Below are 15,986 nucleotides of genomic sequence, written 5' to 3'. Positions count from 1 at the left end.
CAAAATCGAACCCTTTTGTCGGGTGGTTTCGGATTAGGGTTTCTAGGGACTTAAAAATAAAGTGAACTGATTGGGCCGATCGGAATTGAAAATCAAACCAATTTTGGAAAAAAATGTTCTTATTGTCGTTTTTCAAATACTTATATGTAACACAAAAATAAAATCACACTGAAATTTGAATCATACCATTGATGATAGCCCAATAAAAGGTTACTGATCAAAATCAAAACCAAAATCAAAATCGCCCGAGACTGAATTTCAACTTGATGGTTTAATTTTGATTTGACCAAATATAATAATGAAATGGTTTAACCTATCCAAAATTAGACCAAACCAACCAATTGAACCCTTACCTTAGGGGTTAAGTATGAAGACACCTTATAGATGGTAACTATGATTTAATTATGTTTCTCTTATAAGGAGTAATCTAGGCCATCCAATATATGTAATGGTGTCATCTCTTTCGTTCATGTGTGGCCCCAAAGTAACCACGGGGTTGTGTATAAAATGGATAATAATAATGGGTAGCTTTTGAATCAAGCAGTCCAGTAGTGTGATGTATTATTGTGTCATCACACCTTATATACTTCCTTTGTGGCAGCGGAGGAGATGAAAAGCTAATCTCATTATTATTGTCCGCATCAAGGAATATATGACATTTTATGGGACTTGTTTTGATGGTAGAACTACTTAGAATAGGATTCGTTTATCTCAAATCCCAACCCTAAATCCATGTAATTGAGATTAGAAAATATATTTGTATTTTCCCTTTTCGCCAACCATGAATATATAATTCCATTGGAAGAATACAATCAACATCTACTTCCAATAGAAGAATCAAATGGCAAATCTGATCATTAAATAGATCACATGCCAAATTTTACATCGAAAGTTAATCATTTAAATAATTGGTATACATTCTAGTGTAACATAGCGTACAATCATAATTGGAAAATCAGGTTTTACCTAAAAGAGTCATCAAATTCGAATGAAAAAAAAAAAAAACATGAAACTTGATCAGGATTTAAGAATCCAAGTTTATAAAATGACCAAATTGACCAGATTTAAGTCAGGCCAAATTTTTATTGATTTGGTGTTTTTACTTGAGTTATGAGAAATTCACAGGCTTTTGTTTTGTCCTTTTTATATTTTATATTTTATATTTATATTTTATTTTTTTAAGGTTTTTTTGGAATCATATACTTTTTAGAGTATAAGTTTGGTCTGCAAATAAACAAAACATTAGAAATTTTGTTTGTCATTTTCAATATTAACCCATTTTTTTTATTTGTGCTCATGAAGACAATCATAGCCTTAGTTAACCCCAAGGGGTTAGCATAAAAAAAAAAAGAAAAAAGAAAGAAAGAAAGAAAGCATGATTCACCCTAATCAAATTTGGCTCCCTCAAGTCACTTGAATTTGAATAGGACAAATTGAGTTGAAAAATCTGATTTTCTAACTATGCACAAAGCTACAGATATCAATGTTTGAGGAGAAATCAGAATCAGATCTATGATTACAGTAAAAACCAATCAAAATTGGTTAGATCTAATTCGCAATTTGAAAAAGCAATTGCTTTCTCTAGTTTAGGTCGATTATTATGGCTGATCTTTTCTAATTTTTGATCGATTTCCATCTATTGAAATCGAAATTGGCAGAAGATGATCCCATTGCTAATTTTGCTTACTCAATCTATTGAAAACCAATGCTTTGTTTTGCCAAGTAATGAACTTCATGCATGACTAACATATTAACGGTGGAACTTGAGATCTATTTGTTTACAAAATTTTAGCTTAGTCTATTTTACTATGCGATAGAAATAAACATCCTATGACGACTACATCCCATCACGTATGATCAAGATGTAATATTAACTATTACATCAGAGTACGTAACACAACAGTACGGAGCCACATATAGATATAGGACCACTGTAGTACCGTACAGGGATGGATCCTAATGGAATGGTGTGGTGTTGGTTAGCACCTCTGCTAAAACCACACAAAAAATCCGTGCTATGCATGGCTAGCTTGATATTTATATATAGGTTAGTGCATGAACTGTCCTGTTCACACCCAAAGGACATGGCCCATGACCCATGGCCCGGACCACATATTCATCACCTGGGCAAGTGGGCCCCAATGTGTGGGTGAATTGATATTCTCTAGCCCACTTGGTTCGTGGTCTTTTCGTACAGATTTCCATTGAACCTTCTGGCCCATTAAACCATTAGATAATTAAATGGGTTGTTGGTGACCAACTTTTGCAATCGTGGATTTAAGGGGTGTTTGTAGAAATACAATCTATGTAGAAGGTAATGAAAAAACAGGAATAATAAACAATGCACATAAGTTTACGAGGTTCGGCAAAATTATCTACGTCCTTGGTGAGATGAGATTCTGTTTCTCTATCAATGGAGATTAGGGTTATAATGCTCGTCCTCACACCTTTTAGAATGGAGAGCAGGATTGTTATTCTGTCGGGGGGCCTACACTAGTACTCCCTAGACTATGATGGAATATGAGACATCGTACACCAACAGTGTCAACCGATCGGGCTTGATTGGTTCCCATCAATTTAAAGTCATATTTTTACATGTTTAGGTAATTGGGCCTCTTAAGCTAAGTTATAGACATTTTTATTTGATCGATCGATTATTGATCTATAATTGGTGTCAAATAATTGGGCTTCGTAAGTTACGGCATGAACATGTTTTTATTCGGTTGAACGATTATAGAATTGAGCTCAAGTAAATCTAAATAAAATCAGGATTTAAACAAACTAATTGATTAATTAGATTATAAAAATCATTGACTAATCAAACTAGAACAGCCGCTTGAAATATCTGACAACTTTGACCTATGGTTTGTGATAGAATGGTTATGCAATGAATCTGAATTTCATTTCTTTTGGTGGGCGGGGGGGCGGGCGGGGGTGGGGATAAGTGGGGCTGACTATCTCACAATATTCAGCCGCCCATGATAAGTTCTTGTTTTTAGGGGCATGAACCCTGAGATACTTTTTAATATTATTTATGGTATTTTTTTTTATCGGTGGAAATACTATTTATGATAATTGGGAGATAAGTAGTGGGCGACATTGAAAGTAGTTAGAAGAGCCTTTGTTTTCAATTTGACTGTTGTTAAAGATGACTTATCAAAATAAATTAAAAGATGCTTGTGGGTTTTTTTTTGGGTTGATGTATGGGTTTATCCATCTGGCTTTTGAACTTAATTATCTTTTATTAAATGCATCTTCATTTGGTTAGTATACGCAACTCATGAATAGCCAATTGATTTTTATTGTATCCTTTGGAGGGCCAATAGGCCATTAGGGGTTGACGTCCCAACTCAAGGAAGGACAGTTACGGGTGGAGGAGAGTTGAGCAAGCAAAATTTTCCTAGACTTAAGCGAACACACTATTGCACTAACAACAACTACCACCACGCCAAGAGGCGCTTTCCCAATAATCAATTGATTCATATGAACGAGAATCGTATTGATCTTTTGTGTCGCTCAACCTTGTATGACGATGTATCAAGTCTTAGTTTGATAGCAAACATGATGGTATTGTTAGTGGAGTGAAGGTAAAGTATGGTGAATCCATCTTCCATTGCCACACTAATGGCTATATATGGAGTAATATCATAAGTACGTAGGATTCACAATGATCATGGGGGAGAGAGAAAACGGAAGAAGAAAAAAGGGCCATGTAAGAGAATGTACATTAAACGGACAATGTAAAAGCAATTCAATTCACAAGGCTCCTATTATTGCAGGGTTTGTGATGACAAATATATGTAGCCCATATTCAGTAGGGGAGCGAAAGGTTAGACTTAGAAAGTCAGCGAACAATAGTTCTTCTATGTAGGTATAGTGTTCCCCTTTGACTCTCCTAATGTTGAGTTAAGAGACTTCGTAACCTTTGCGTAGCGGTCTTTAAATTAAACCGACTTCGTCTTCCTTTCAATCTCAAACGGTGCATGGATCATACTCGAGCTTCGGGTCTCTGATGCTCGGTGGTAGAACGATCGGCTGTGAACAACTCACTCGTCTGTCTATGCATAGATTCAAATCCTACTTGAGATATGTATGTAATATTTTAAATTTTAAACATATGACCAACATTTTGTAATAGTGATAATAGAAGATTCTTTTTGTCCTATCAAATTTGAGGGCTCCAGTATAACACAAGGCCACCTCTTATTTTGTTTTCTTTATATTTCCAATGGTATAAAAAATTGTTTTTGTGAAACTTGACAGTGAGTTGGGGAGGTTGTGGACCTACTTGTGAGAAAATTTCGGGCCCACCCAACTTGCCAAGTCTCATTTATAAAATCTTCATACGTGCTTCTATAGGGGTATGGAGACACAAGATCTGAACATGAACAACACTTGAGTTCATAGAAAAATGATTTGATAAGTGATTGAATCAAACAAGTCTCATCTTCCAACTACTTGACTCGGTGAATTAGCATGTGTTTATCATGAATATTATGATGAATTAAACTACATTAATTTTTTCAGGTCTCTAGACCTCCTCTTGCCTGTTCTTGTAGTAGGTCAGCCGCGGGACACGGTTATAGTAATTGGAACTGAATCACCCAATATGAACCGGATTTGGCATTGCTAGAGCCTGATTCTAATAGATTCGTACATGGACCGGGTTGATCCGGATTGGTCTAATTCACATGATTCCTGTAGCTTCAACTTGAGATAGATGGATTCATAAGGGGCTTCAATCAGGGTATTTGGCCAGTGTTTTCTTCATCATTTGCCTTCCAATCCTCGGGATATAGTGTAGAAAACGAAACATTAATGCAAGAAACGAATAGAAATTGTTACAAATTAACACACAATGCAGGGCAAGATTGCTTACCTTCACAATGAGATGAAATCTACTTCACTTTTAATGGAGAATAGGATTACAATCTCTTGTCCTCGTTCCTCTCTCAGATTACAGAGATTGAACCATAGCTACAAATTTATAGTGAAACCTACAAAAACATACATTATTGAAATACCCATGTAGCCTTAAAAAAACAAAAACCTTAGAGGCCATTGGCCTCAAACCCCGCCATGGACCGCTAGTTTGTCAAGATTCCAATAGCCAAGATGATAAGCAAGATGGGCCAATTCCTATGAGCTTCAAGGCCTCGGGTCCTACAAAGCTTATAACTACCCTTTAGAATCACACGAGACACACAAGTGATAGGATACAAGATATTATTCCCCCCAACATAGAGAAGCTCATTTCATCACTGTTGGGGCATGAAGCTCTTCATACATGGGTTCAGTTCAATGGGTCTTCGAAAAAGGTGATTTTATTTTGGATAGATAACCCCATATAGGATTAAGCCTTCGTACGAGAATTATTCTTGTATGAAGTCTAATCCATATTTGGAATCTACTCATTTTGAAAGCCTATTGTAAGAAGAGAGAAATTAAATAGATTCCATGTGTGGATCAAGCACTGTACGAGAACTATTCTCGTACAAGGACTTAAACCAGAGTCCTATAGGAGAGTGGAACTCATGCCCTCTTAATTGTTGGCTATTAATATTAGGTGCAACGTCTTGTCATGAATGTGGTGCACCAAGAAGTTGTAAGCTTCTTTAATTGTCTTAAGTTTTAAACCAAAAGGTTACTTAATAGAGGGATAAAAAAGGTTTTTTGAAAAAACTGAAATTTATTTAATATAATATTTAATGTAATATTTATGTGAAATGATAAGATTACCCTTATTGAAATAAATACAAATCTTATAAAGGTAAAAAGTTAGGTTACAAATTTTTTTGATTTTTTCAATAAAAACAATTTCTTAGTTTCACCACTGTGATTATAATAGGATACTTCCAATAATCTTTGCCAAATGAGCTACTCTCTTGGATTTGAAGTGTTTCGGCTTGCCAATGCACTTTTCCCTTAAGAGAGTGCTTCAACAAGTCCCTTTGATAACAACAACTGCCCAGTGCAATTGGTGAGTTGTGGTGTGCAAAAAACCCATATTTACGAGGTGGTCTCAAGTTTGAACCTCATATCTTGTCACTTAACTAATAATATCTGGTCAAAAAAAAAAAAAATCCCCTTGATGACATCTTGTCACTTAACTAATAATATCTTTCTTTCTGTGCTGACCAAGAAGGTTGTCGCCTGTATTTCAGTGGTGGGTGTGGATGGGGACAATACCTTTTTCTTATATTTTTGAGAAAGTTTTCTTCCACCACGGAATTAAGAAATGTACACCCATCAATGGTTGAAAATATTTATGTCATCTATAGTACATGATTGATAATATCCCTACAATGTTCTTTTATACCATCCTAATGCTATCTGAAGGCCTTCATCATGGGATTCTCCCTTGACCTTCGATGAAGAAAACTACCCCCTCATTCTAAGTATTTAAATAACATTTTCTTCTCAAACCTGTCTTTACCGATCATTTGCAGGATTCAACCGATTAAAATCAAATAGAAACCTAATATAGAAAACTGAATAAAAACCTAATAAAATCAAATCAATTCAATTCAATTTATAAATATTATATTTTTAATCAAATCAAAACCAAATCGAAATCAAACCCAAACCAAAATGAAATCGAACCCAAACCCGAACCCGAACCAGACCATTTGACACCCTTGCTACAGCCACATAATTTCCAATACTGAGAAAAGAAATGAAATGAAAAAAAAAATTAAAATCCATATTTTGGGAGTGGTGGATGATTGTGGAAGGACGATTCACACAATCGTACTTTGGGTTACGGAATACGGATGTTTGGTGGGCTGTCTCAGTCTCTGTCTTGTCTCTTTTCTGTCTCAATCTCAATTAAGAATTCATAAAATCACTGGCACATTGTCATCCACTACAACTGGGCCGGCAGCCCACGATTTGACCCGCCAGCAAATGGAAATGGAATTGCTTTTCCAATTCAGCTTCGTCCTCATCTTCTCGCTGCCATCTTTTCAGATGTCCATTAACTGATCAACTGCTTTTGTTCATTACTCACAAGTCACAAGTGGTCCTCTATATTATCTTTCAGGAAAAAAAAAAAAAAAAAAAAAAAAAAAACTGCCATGATCGATATTGATATAGAAAGCCTTATCCGTTTGGATGGCCAATGCCCAATTTTTAAGACGTCTCCAACCCATGGGGTGGGGGGTAATGCAATCTTTTTACGTCCGTCTCGTTTAGACTTCGACACAGGCAAATAGCTTTTATTTCCTATATTTTTTTGATGAAAAATGATGTTTGATCTAGGATAAGTATTGATCCTAGAAATGATTTATGGATCGATTTTGATATGATTAAGCCAATTCAACCGATTTGATCCAATCTTAATTATTGAAAGCATGGTCGGCACAGATCATACCTGATATGCCTCACAATATCATCATTTAGGTCCAAATGGATTTATGATAAAACATGTTGGTGTACGATGTCTTGTATACTGTCACAGTTTAATTCAGGGAGTACTAGTGCAACACCTTGACAAACAAGATGACGGTCTCGCTAGCGGGTTAGCGAGTCATAGGAGTTGCAAGGGGAGCAGGAGGCCCCCTGATGGTAGGGGGTGTAGGGGGGCTGTGCTAGAATTTTTTATTTGATGGCAGTTATGTACTTTTTGGATTAGGGTTTTTCGTTATATATTTGTAACGAGGATTTCTTTCTCTGTAATGCAAGCAATATTGAGAGGTGTGAGGGACGAATGCTATAACCCTATTCTCCATTGATAGTGAAACAAGTACTCATCTCATCGGGGACGTAGGCAATCTTGCTGAACCTCGTAAAATCTATGTACATTGCTTGTTCTTGTTTTTCCATTATCTTCTGCATCGTTTTAGGGTAGCATTTGTACATAACCATCTATCAAAGCAGGCCCAAACAATCTGTTTGTTAGGTTTACTACAGCTAGGCTTGGTTGTGTCTTGTGAGGCTTGTAGCATTAACGCTTTCATAGTTCCATTTGTAGGGTGGAATGTGATGCGTTTCGTTCTTGGATTGTCCAGAAGAACACAAAACAATAACACTGAGGCTGTTTCTAAGATTTCTGGTCAGGTCTCCCTGCAATGCAAACTCAAATAAAAAAAAAAATACAGATTCCATAACCTCAAATCAGCAGTCAACAGCATGCAACTGTATGATGCTTACTGGCAAACCTGGTCTGCAAACTACAAGCTCATGGATGAATTACTTTGAAGAGAGATGGAAGGAAATGTTGGAAAGATGTGTATTTCCCTGCATGAGTGCATCTGACCAACTATCTATTCCAATAAGGGAGAAAAGATGGGACTCCTGTGGCAGATTGTGATGTTAGGAAATAAGCTTCTGGATTGGATAATTCAAAATTTTGAAACCCTTCAAAATATAGCAGCAATGGGGATTTCATTGTGTACTTAATCACCATTTTCTATTTCTTTTGTTCCAATTCACTTTTTATTATAATTACTTTTCTTTCATTCCAAACATATCCTAAAGGTTACTCCTCTAGGACTGCATGTGTTGGGTCCTCCTGTCACTGGACCACCTTCCTCTGTTTCTCTGTCAACATCAATAATGCATTTACCATTCCCATTATTTCTGGCTACATCAGTTTTGATTGAATCCTTCAGATGCACACCAGTTTCCCGATGCCATCTCTCGGAAGAGGATATGTGCACTCTAGAGTCTGGGGAGGGTCATAATGTATGCAACCTTACCTCTATTTTGCAAATACTGTTTCTCATACTCGAGAACCCACGACCACTAGGTCACAATGGAGCAACCTTACAGTTGCGAAGAGCCCTACACTCTAATATGTTCTTCAAAATATTAAATCTCTTAAAAGGTTTAAAATTCTTAACCGAAGTTCTGATTGTAAAATCAACCAAAATCTATTAAGATGAACTTTTGAAATAAAAAATCTGGATTCTCCCTCTAATTGGTCATTGTTTCAACATTCACCGAATAGAATAACTTGGCAACTGAAATTTTATACCAATACTAAATAAATATATGATTAACATGGATAACATATCCTGGAAATAGTAGTTCTTACTAATTATAAAGATCAGAACAGTAGCAGGTACATTTTTGCATGATTTGCTCTGGAAACTTGGATTTATTCGACGACTAACAAGTTATTGTTCAACATTCCCACACCTATGGTAGGGAATTCTGGTGATAACTGCCATTCTCCATCCACCAAGAACTTGATCTCATATCTTGAAACCAAAAAGAGAAAAGATGAGTTAACAGACAAGAGAATTCCATAAAGAAGATGATTAACTGATGAGAGTCATACCTTCCTGGTCTAAGCTTCAATGTCGTAAAGAATTTAGTAAAAGAACCACTATATTCTGGTGATAAGTGCTCTCCTTGACTCCACCCATCAAAGCTCCCCATTACTTGCACACTCTGACACCCAAGTGCATCAAAGTTTCAGAACATACAACTATTTTGATTATCCCTCTAGTCTTAAGGTGTTACCTCCTCACAAACAGCACAAACTTTGTCGGAAAAGCCTATCAAACATTCTCTAACTTAAAAGAACTAGTGATAAACATTTTGAAAAGGATTAGTATGGTCTGCTAATATATGCATGTATCAGGGTAGGAGAAGGTTGCTCAGAGGGTGGTTGGCTGTGGGGTGTTTAATTATTCATCTTAGTTGTGTGGTGTTTCTTAAGTGGTCAACAACCTGAGCTTGAGTAAGGCACATCTTAGTTTTGTTTCTGGAGGCAATATCTTAGTTTAAGGAGACAGTGCCTTAGATCATTCTGGATCTCAATCATTCTCAATTTAGCCAAGCCGTATATAATTATATTGGTTTATCCATATTAAGCACAGGAGACATGATCAAAAGATGCAACAGCGATTAAACCACCCATAAAATAATTCAAACATGTCAAGGCTCATAGTTTGCTACTTCACTTTTACCAACTAATATGATGTTGTAACAAAAGTCTAAACCAAAGTGGTACAATCAGTCCTGACCCACGTTGACAGGGGAACATTGGTAGATTCTGGTATTCAATCATGTTAATGGTTAGACCATTCAGTTCTTAGGAAGCGACTGGGGTCTAAAGTGACATGACCCAACCCAACACAGTAGAGCCCTTGGGCATTAGTTCAACCATAAATCTATTAGTAACTTAGCAGAAGTGGCTAAACCTTGCCAACAGAATCTGATCTACAAAAATGAAACAAATCCATGATACTGAAGAGAGCGCATCTTACCTCTGCCATTCCGCACCAGAACAATTGTACCTCCTTTGATTGTGCAGCTTCCACATCCTTCATTTGTTCTTTCATCTTCTCATGAACAGCTTCAGAAGAGAAAAAAGAAAAACAAAATATTGTCAAAAGATGTGGTTGAAATACATATAAAAGAAATAATTATCTTTTGTTTCTAAAAACTTAACAACATGGAGGATGATTTATAATCAAAAGGTTTTAAGATAAGTTGGACTGAAGCAGAATAACAGGGTGCAGTTTTTTCATTAAAGAAGCAGAATAAAAGGCTGGTGAAGATTGATGATCATGATATACCTTACAAAGACTATCTGTATCTTGGTTCAGGCACAAATAAGGAGGAATTGAAGAAGATGCTGCTCTTAGAATCACAAGGAGGATGGGAGCTTCTGAGGTGATTGATTACAAGATTAGGTAGCATGGAGCTGAATGTTAGGGAACAAAGAAACAACATATAAATGAGTATATCATTGGTTGTAATAAGATATTCCTTATAAGCTAGTCTATCCTTTCTGCAAATAATTGATCATCCGATGGGGCCTAGAGGGAAATTTATCTACAACTGCTTGATGATTATATTCCTCCTTAAATGAAACAGAGCATTCTGAAGAGTCCACTCCCTTCCTTGACAGGTTGGGGGTTCAAGCTTAGTCCTTCTGGCTCATTTTCTGTGAAGTCCGCTAAATATCTGATAAAGCCTTTTGGTTGAAAAACTTTGCATAGAATCCGTTTTCACCCTCTAAATTGAATTTTGCGGCATATGAAGATCTCTCCATAAGCTAAGAAGTTCAACAGGAGAGCCACCATGATACTAGGAGAGCCACCCACGATACTTTTCTTCTGCTATCTAATCTTAATTATGGAAAAGTTCTCCAGGAAATACATGCCACTTCCGCAACTGGAGCCCTGAAACCAGCTCCCACTTTCTTCTCTACTCTGAGCATCTTCGGAGGATTGGTAGTTTGTTGTTTGGGGTTCACATAAGAATCCTAGTATCAGGAGCTCTATAAAAGGGGTTTGAGCTTGTGCTCTGCAACCCCCCTTCCCAGATTTTAATAATAAAGACATTGTTTTCACTTTAGCTATCACTGCTTGGGGTATTTCTTGAAGCCCAGAATGCTGTTGTCTTAAATAGATTCTCTCAACCTGGATGCCACTTTGAATCGTTGCAGCTTAGCCCTGGAGATGTACAGCAGCATACACAAAGTCATACAGCTAGGCTTCTGGAAGGTGACCATCAAACCTGATTCCCACAATTATCTAGATCATTGAAAAGTGAACGATTATGCTGCTCCTGTTGCATAATGGAGCTGTTGTTAGTGGAGTGCTAATCAGTGATCCATAAAGCTCTCTTCAAAAGAGTGCTGGTTTTTCTCCAATATACAGAATTGAAAGTTGTTGAAGTTGATCTTCATTTTGCCAAAGATCTGGAGCTATATAACCTAATGACTATTCAGAGGTGTTTCTGTTTGAGGGTTTCGGTCATTACCCAGGAAAGTTTAGGTTATTGATAAAACAAATAATTTCCAGTGTGGTGTCTGGCTTTCAGAATGTGAAATTTTCTTTTGTTAGGTATGCATGTAATACGGTAGCTTATTGCTTTGTTGAAGGCTACTGTTATCTCTGGCAGACTGGCAGTGGGGTAGGCATGCCATTAGTTTGACTCACGAATTTTTCACTGAGGACCATTCGAAGGTTATTGCTTTTGTATCTTACGTATTTCTCTAATGAATTTCAATTTTACTTCCAGAAACAATAATAAGTTTACTGTTGCCAAAATCAGGACATTGAGATGGATGAAAATATTCAGTAAAAAACGCAGAAAGAAACGAAAAAGCAAGATTAGGAAGTATAGAATCAGACACGAATAATTCCCAGAAACTCAATAATAGCACCAATGGATGACAACATGAGAGGGTTGCTGGATGAAGTTCGATCCTGTGCAACAATGAACATTGGATGCACCAGTAAGGAGTTAAAGTTGGAGGCTGAAATATTTTATGGGTTGAAGTGTGAGCTCAGAGATGAGTACTCGTAAGTTGATAGAAACATATAGGGCCATCCTGATGGGGACATCAAGATGTACAGATGAAGGAAGAAGACCCAACCTTCTTTGTGGTTGGAAGATTAGAAGAAGGAAGAAAAAGAAAGAAGGAGGAGAAACTGCAGCTGTCGACCTGCACCTGTTCTGGCGTGAAAAAGGAGAGAGAAGAGACTGCCGCTAGTCTCTTCCCTCTCTCTCCTGTCGTCCTGATTGGCCAACCAGCGTGGGCCCCACTGATTTAGTAGTTAGTTATTTTATTTTCCTAGTCTATTTATTTATTTTTCTAGGTCTTTGAGATGAATTAGGAGACTAAATAATATCCTCTTATTTGCCCCAAGTCGTTGGGTTAAATTAGGAGATTTCATTTTTATGTTGGGTTAATTCCTAGTTGCCACTTTCTATTTTGAGTATTTCTTTTCCTATATATGTAAGGCCAAGGGCCACGTTTAGAATTAATGAATTAGAATTGAAAAACAGCCAATGAGCAATCCCCCACCCCTCTAACGATTCTCTCTCTCTCTCTCTCTCTCTCAATCTCGTCCTCCCCTCATTCTGTTTCTCGCCGCTCTCTTTTTTCTCTCTCTCTCTTCTCTCTTCTCTCTTCTCTCTTCTCTCGCCTCCCTCTCCCTCTTCCAATTTCCTTTTGCTGCTACTATTTACTATTGCTGCTGCTGTTTACTGTCTATTGCTGTTGGATGTTCTCTGCTGCTGCTGTTTATTGTCTATTGCTGCCGGCTGTTCTCTGCTGCTGCTGTTTTCTCTTGGCTGCTGCGGTAAATATCTGTTGATGCTGCTGTTATTCTCTGTTACTGCCGCTGCACAATTGCAGCCTCTGTTTGCAACAACCGAAGGCCATATTACATGGATAGATCATCACCTGGGCTGCTGCTGATCTCCTTTCAATGAACGGACTACTGCTGAGCACCTTCAAATCTGGGCTGTCTTCTTTATTCTCAGACTTGGGCAGCAGGTAAGTATAGAATGGGCCCTCCCATTCCCCCATTATCCCCTCATTATTTACTCCGTTACTTCCATTAAAACCCACCCCCCTTTTTAGCCATTATTTAACCTTTATTTATATCACTGTTTTGCCTTAAGTATTGCTGGTCTTCTTATTACTAGTATACCTGATTTTAGAGCATATAGCATGGGGCTTTTATCTACCTTTGGTGCTTAATAGGCTAGTGTTATAACCTAATTTTGCTTGCTGCCATGTTCCCTACCCCATGTTCCCCACCCCATGTTCCCCCTTGACACTAGAGTGAGTGCATGCGCTTTTCTTCCTAGATTATTATTGCTCTTTGTTACTTTGTTCATTAGCCTCACTTTACTTTGCATGTAATCTTGTTTGCTGAGCTTCCTTTATCCTAACAAGCCCAAATCCCTTGAGTTTGCCCTACCTAGTTAGTTAACCTTGTAGGAAACCTAATCACCTTGGAACCCCCTACATCCCATCCTCAATGGACTGACCACACAAAGACAAGAAAATAAGACCAGTGGGCGGGGGGGAGGTTGAGAGAGGAAAGAAAAGAGAAACTGACAACAACAATGTACAGCTTGTCTACCAACTAATCAATTCAGAAGTATAAAAGCTGGGACATAATCTAGTTCAAAAAACAATTGATATTTCCAGATTTCAATATATGAACTCCTTTTGCACTATTATCTACCCAAGTCAAAAGAGCATGCTTTAGTTATGGGCCAGTCAGCATGAACTTTCGCAATGGGAGTCAATGCACAGTGCTAGAATGCTATTATTGTTCAAACTTCAAAGGATCAGGATCAGATGTTGAATAGGTCTGGCCCGATCCAGATCCAAACCATGATGAATCCACTGTAATGATGATTCATGGTTGGTCAACCTCATCATCATAGTACTTTGCGGATCCAGAGTGCAATATATTTAGGAGAGTCACAAACCCCTTAAATCATGGCACTTGAGGTAGAGACAATGATGATAAACCTATGATCGATCAAATAGCAGCTCCCACACGACTATATAGAATAAAATAATTTAGTCTAAGGTGTTCTTGAACAAACAATACCTTCTAATCTTGAAAGTAGGTGGGATTGGATGTATTTCCCATTAATCTTTCTTGAGGCTTCCAAATTACCAGTCTTGGCTACTTCTTCTGCCAATTTGACCAAAGCCTGGCATTGAAAAATTATTTATTTTATTAGAAATTAAAAGTTGCAGATGCTCTTAAATGTAGACATAAAATATTAATAGAGATTACTAATAAACATATTAAACCATGCTATTCCTTACGGTAATCTGGATTCCATTGGTTATTTAAGGGAGTTGAACAAGTTCCACCGGACTTGTATAAATAAAATTTTCTATCAGGACTATTATCTCGACAGGATCCAAAAATAAAGGCCAAGCACTGGGATATTTTCTAGGACTTAAGAGAATTCAGACCCTTTATTTTCTTGGGAGATTTATGTTTAGACTCTTTAACTATAAAGGCATAGACTTTAATTCTGATGTAGCTAATTACCGTTTAGATGATCATGAGGGTTGTGAAGGTGGTGCGGAACACAAAAGGCAGGAAATCTGTCTCCGAAACTGGCAGGGAACTTTCAGAAAGCCATAAACCTTATACTCTAGTATCTGATTGAACAGCCACTAGATGACAATTATGATGATAACACTACATCAATCTTCACCAAATTCTGTTATATTTCTGCAGCTTTGGAGCCTGCAGATCTAGACCTTTTCAGCTAAATGGAGGCACAACATGTCAAATTAGTAATGATCATCTTATATACATGACCCTTCAAATTAGACACATGTATGGAGCCATCATAACCCTACCAATATAATGCTTCTTCCTACTTTGAATTGCGGGCTTTGAATTCCTTTCCACTTTTAATCCTCTTTTCAACTAAACGGAAGATGGCCCTCTAGCGGTCACATGGCAGACTGCTACTAAGGTAAACAAGCCACACGGTAGGCGGGACATGTGCAAAACAAATAGAAACAGAAAATTGAAATTAGTAACTGAAACCAGAACAGAAAGTAACCACTGATCAGAGTTAGAAACTGTGGTAGCAACATGGAAATCAAAACAAGGCTGCTGCAGAACTCTAGAGAAAGCATTGTACTGCCAACAAGTTGTGAAATCGATGGAAGGAAGGATGGCAACATCAATGCAAGAATGTGATTAGAAAAGTGAACAACATAACTCCAGAAATTTGTGGACAGAAATAGCATGTAAAAGATCAAACTGAATAGTAACTAATATGCACATTAATGAGAGAACACGAACTGAGCTTGATAAGAAGAAGAAGGATATGAAGTAGCCTTCCCACCTAGAACTTGACTAGCATCTATCAGTCCAACTTGGCATCCCACCAATGGGCTTCACTGCATCTCACAAGAAAGGAGTTATGATTCTCACAGAAATCAGCAAGCATAAGCTTAACAAATTGTTCAAATCGTTGGTGGGTGGGTATGATCCCCTACTCTTTATTTATAAATTCATGGAAATAAGAAAAATAGGAAATCCCTACGTATATATAAGGGAGAATCCCTTACAACTTCTTCAAAATCAAAACTACTCTAGAACTTTAACAAAATGGAAACTATGGCTTGATTGTAGCATATCTATCCAGCCCTTCCAGAAACACTATTAAATTAAAGAATATGGGCATACCGGTGCACAAGGCTCCGGCATGTACGGGGTCCCTCAAGGGGGGGGGGGGGG

General features: G+C 37.4%; 1 protein-coding gene across 2 annotated transcripts in view; it reads right to left on the bottom strand.

Moving 5' to 3' along the window:
• Nucleotides 1-8,947: 8,947 nt before the first annotated feature.
• Nucleotides 8,948-15,986, bottom strand: part of LOC122080258 (protein PTST, chloroplastic) — a 15,478-nt gene continuing 8,439 nt past the window's right edge. Inside the window, exons 6-9 of one of the 2 annotated variants that reach the window (XM_042647206.1) lie at nucleotides 14,322-14,427; nucleotides 10,218-10,306; nucleotides 9,284-9,396; nucleotides 8,948-9,203 (exon numbers count right to left, since the gene is read on the bottom strand). In XM_042647206.1, the coding sequence (XP_042503140.1) occupies nucleotides 9,101-9,203; nucleotides 9,284-9,396; nucleotides 10,218-10,306; nucleotides 14,322-14,427 (411 nt within the window). In that variant the 3' untranslated portion in view covers nucleotides 8,948-9,100. Of the gene's footprint in view, nucleotides 9,204-9,283; nucleotides 9,397-10,217; nucleotides 10,307-10,529; nucleotides 10,622-14,321; nucleotides 14,428-15,986 lie in introns of those variants that run through there. The other variant, XR_006140654.1, reaches the window with a different exon arrangement.

Source organism: Macadamia integrifolia, chromosome 5 (assembly GCF_013358625.1).
Source record: "Macadamia integrifolia cultivar HAES 741 chromosome 5, SCU_Mint_v3, whole genome shotgun sequence".
Taxonomy (NCBI): domain Eukaryota; kingdom Viridiplantae; phylum Streptophyta; class Magnoliopsida; order Proteales; family Proteaceae; genus Macadamia; species Macadamia integrifolia.
This window is presented reverse-complemented; position numbering and strand designations above follow the sequence as displayed.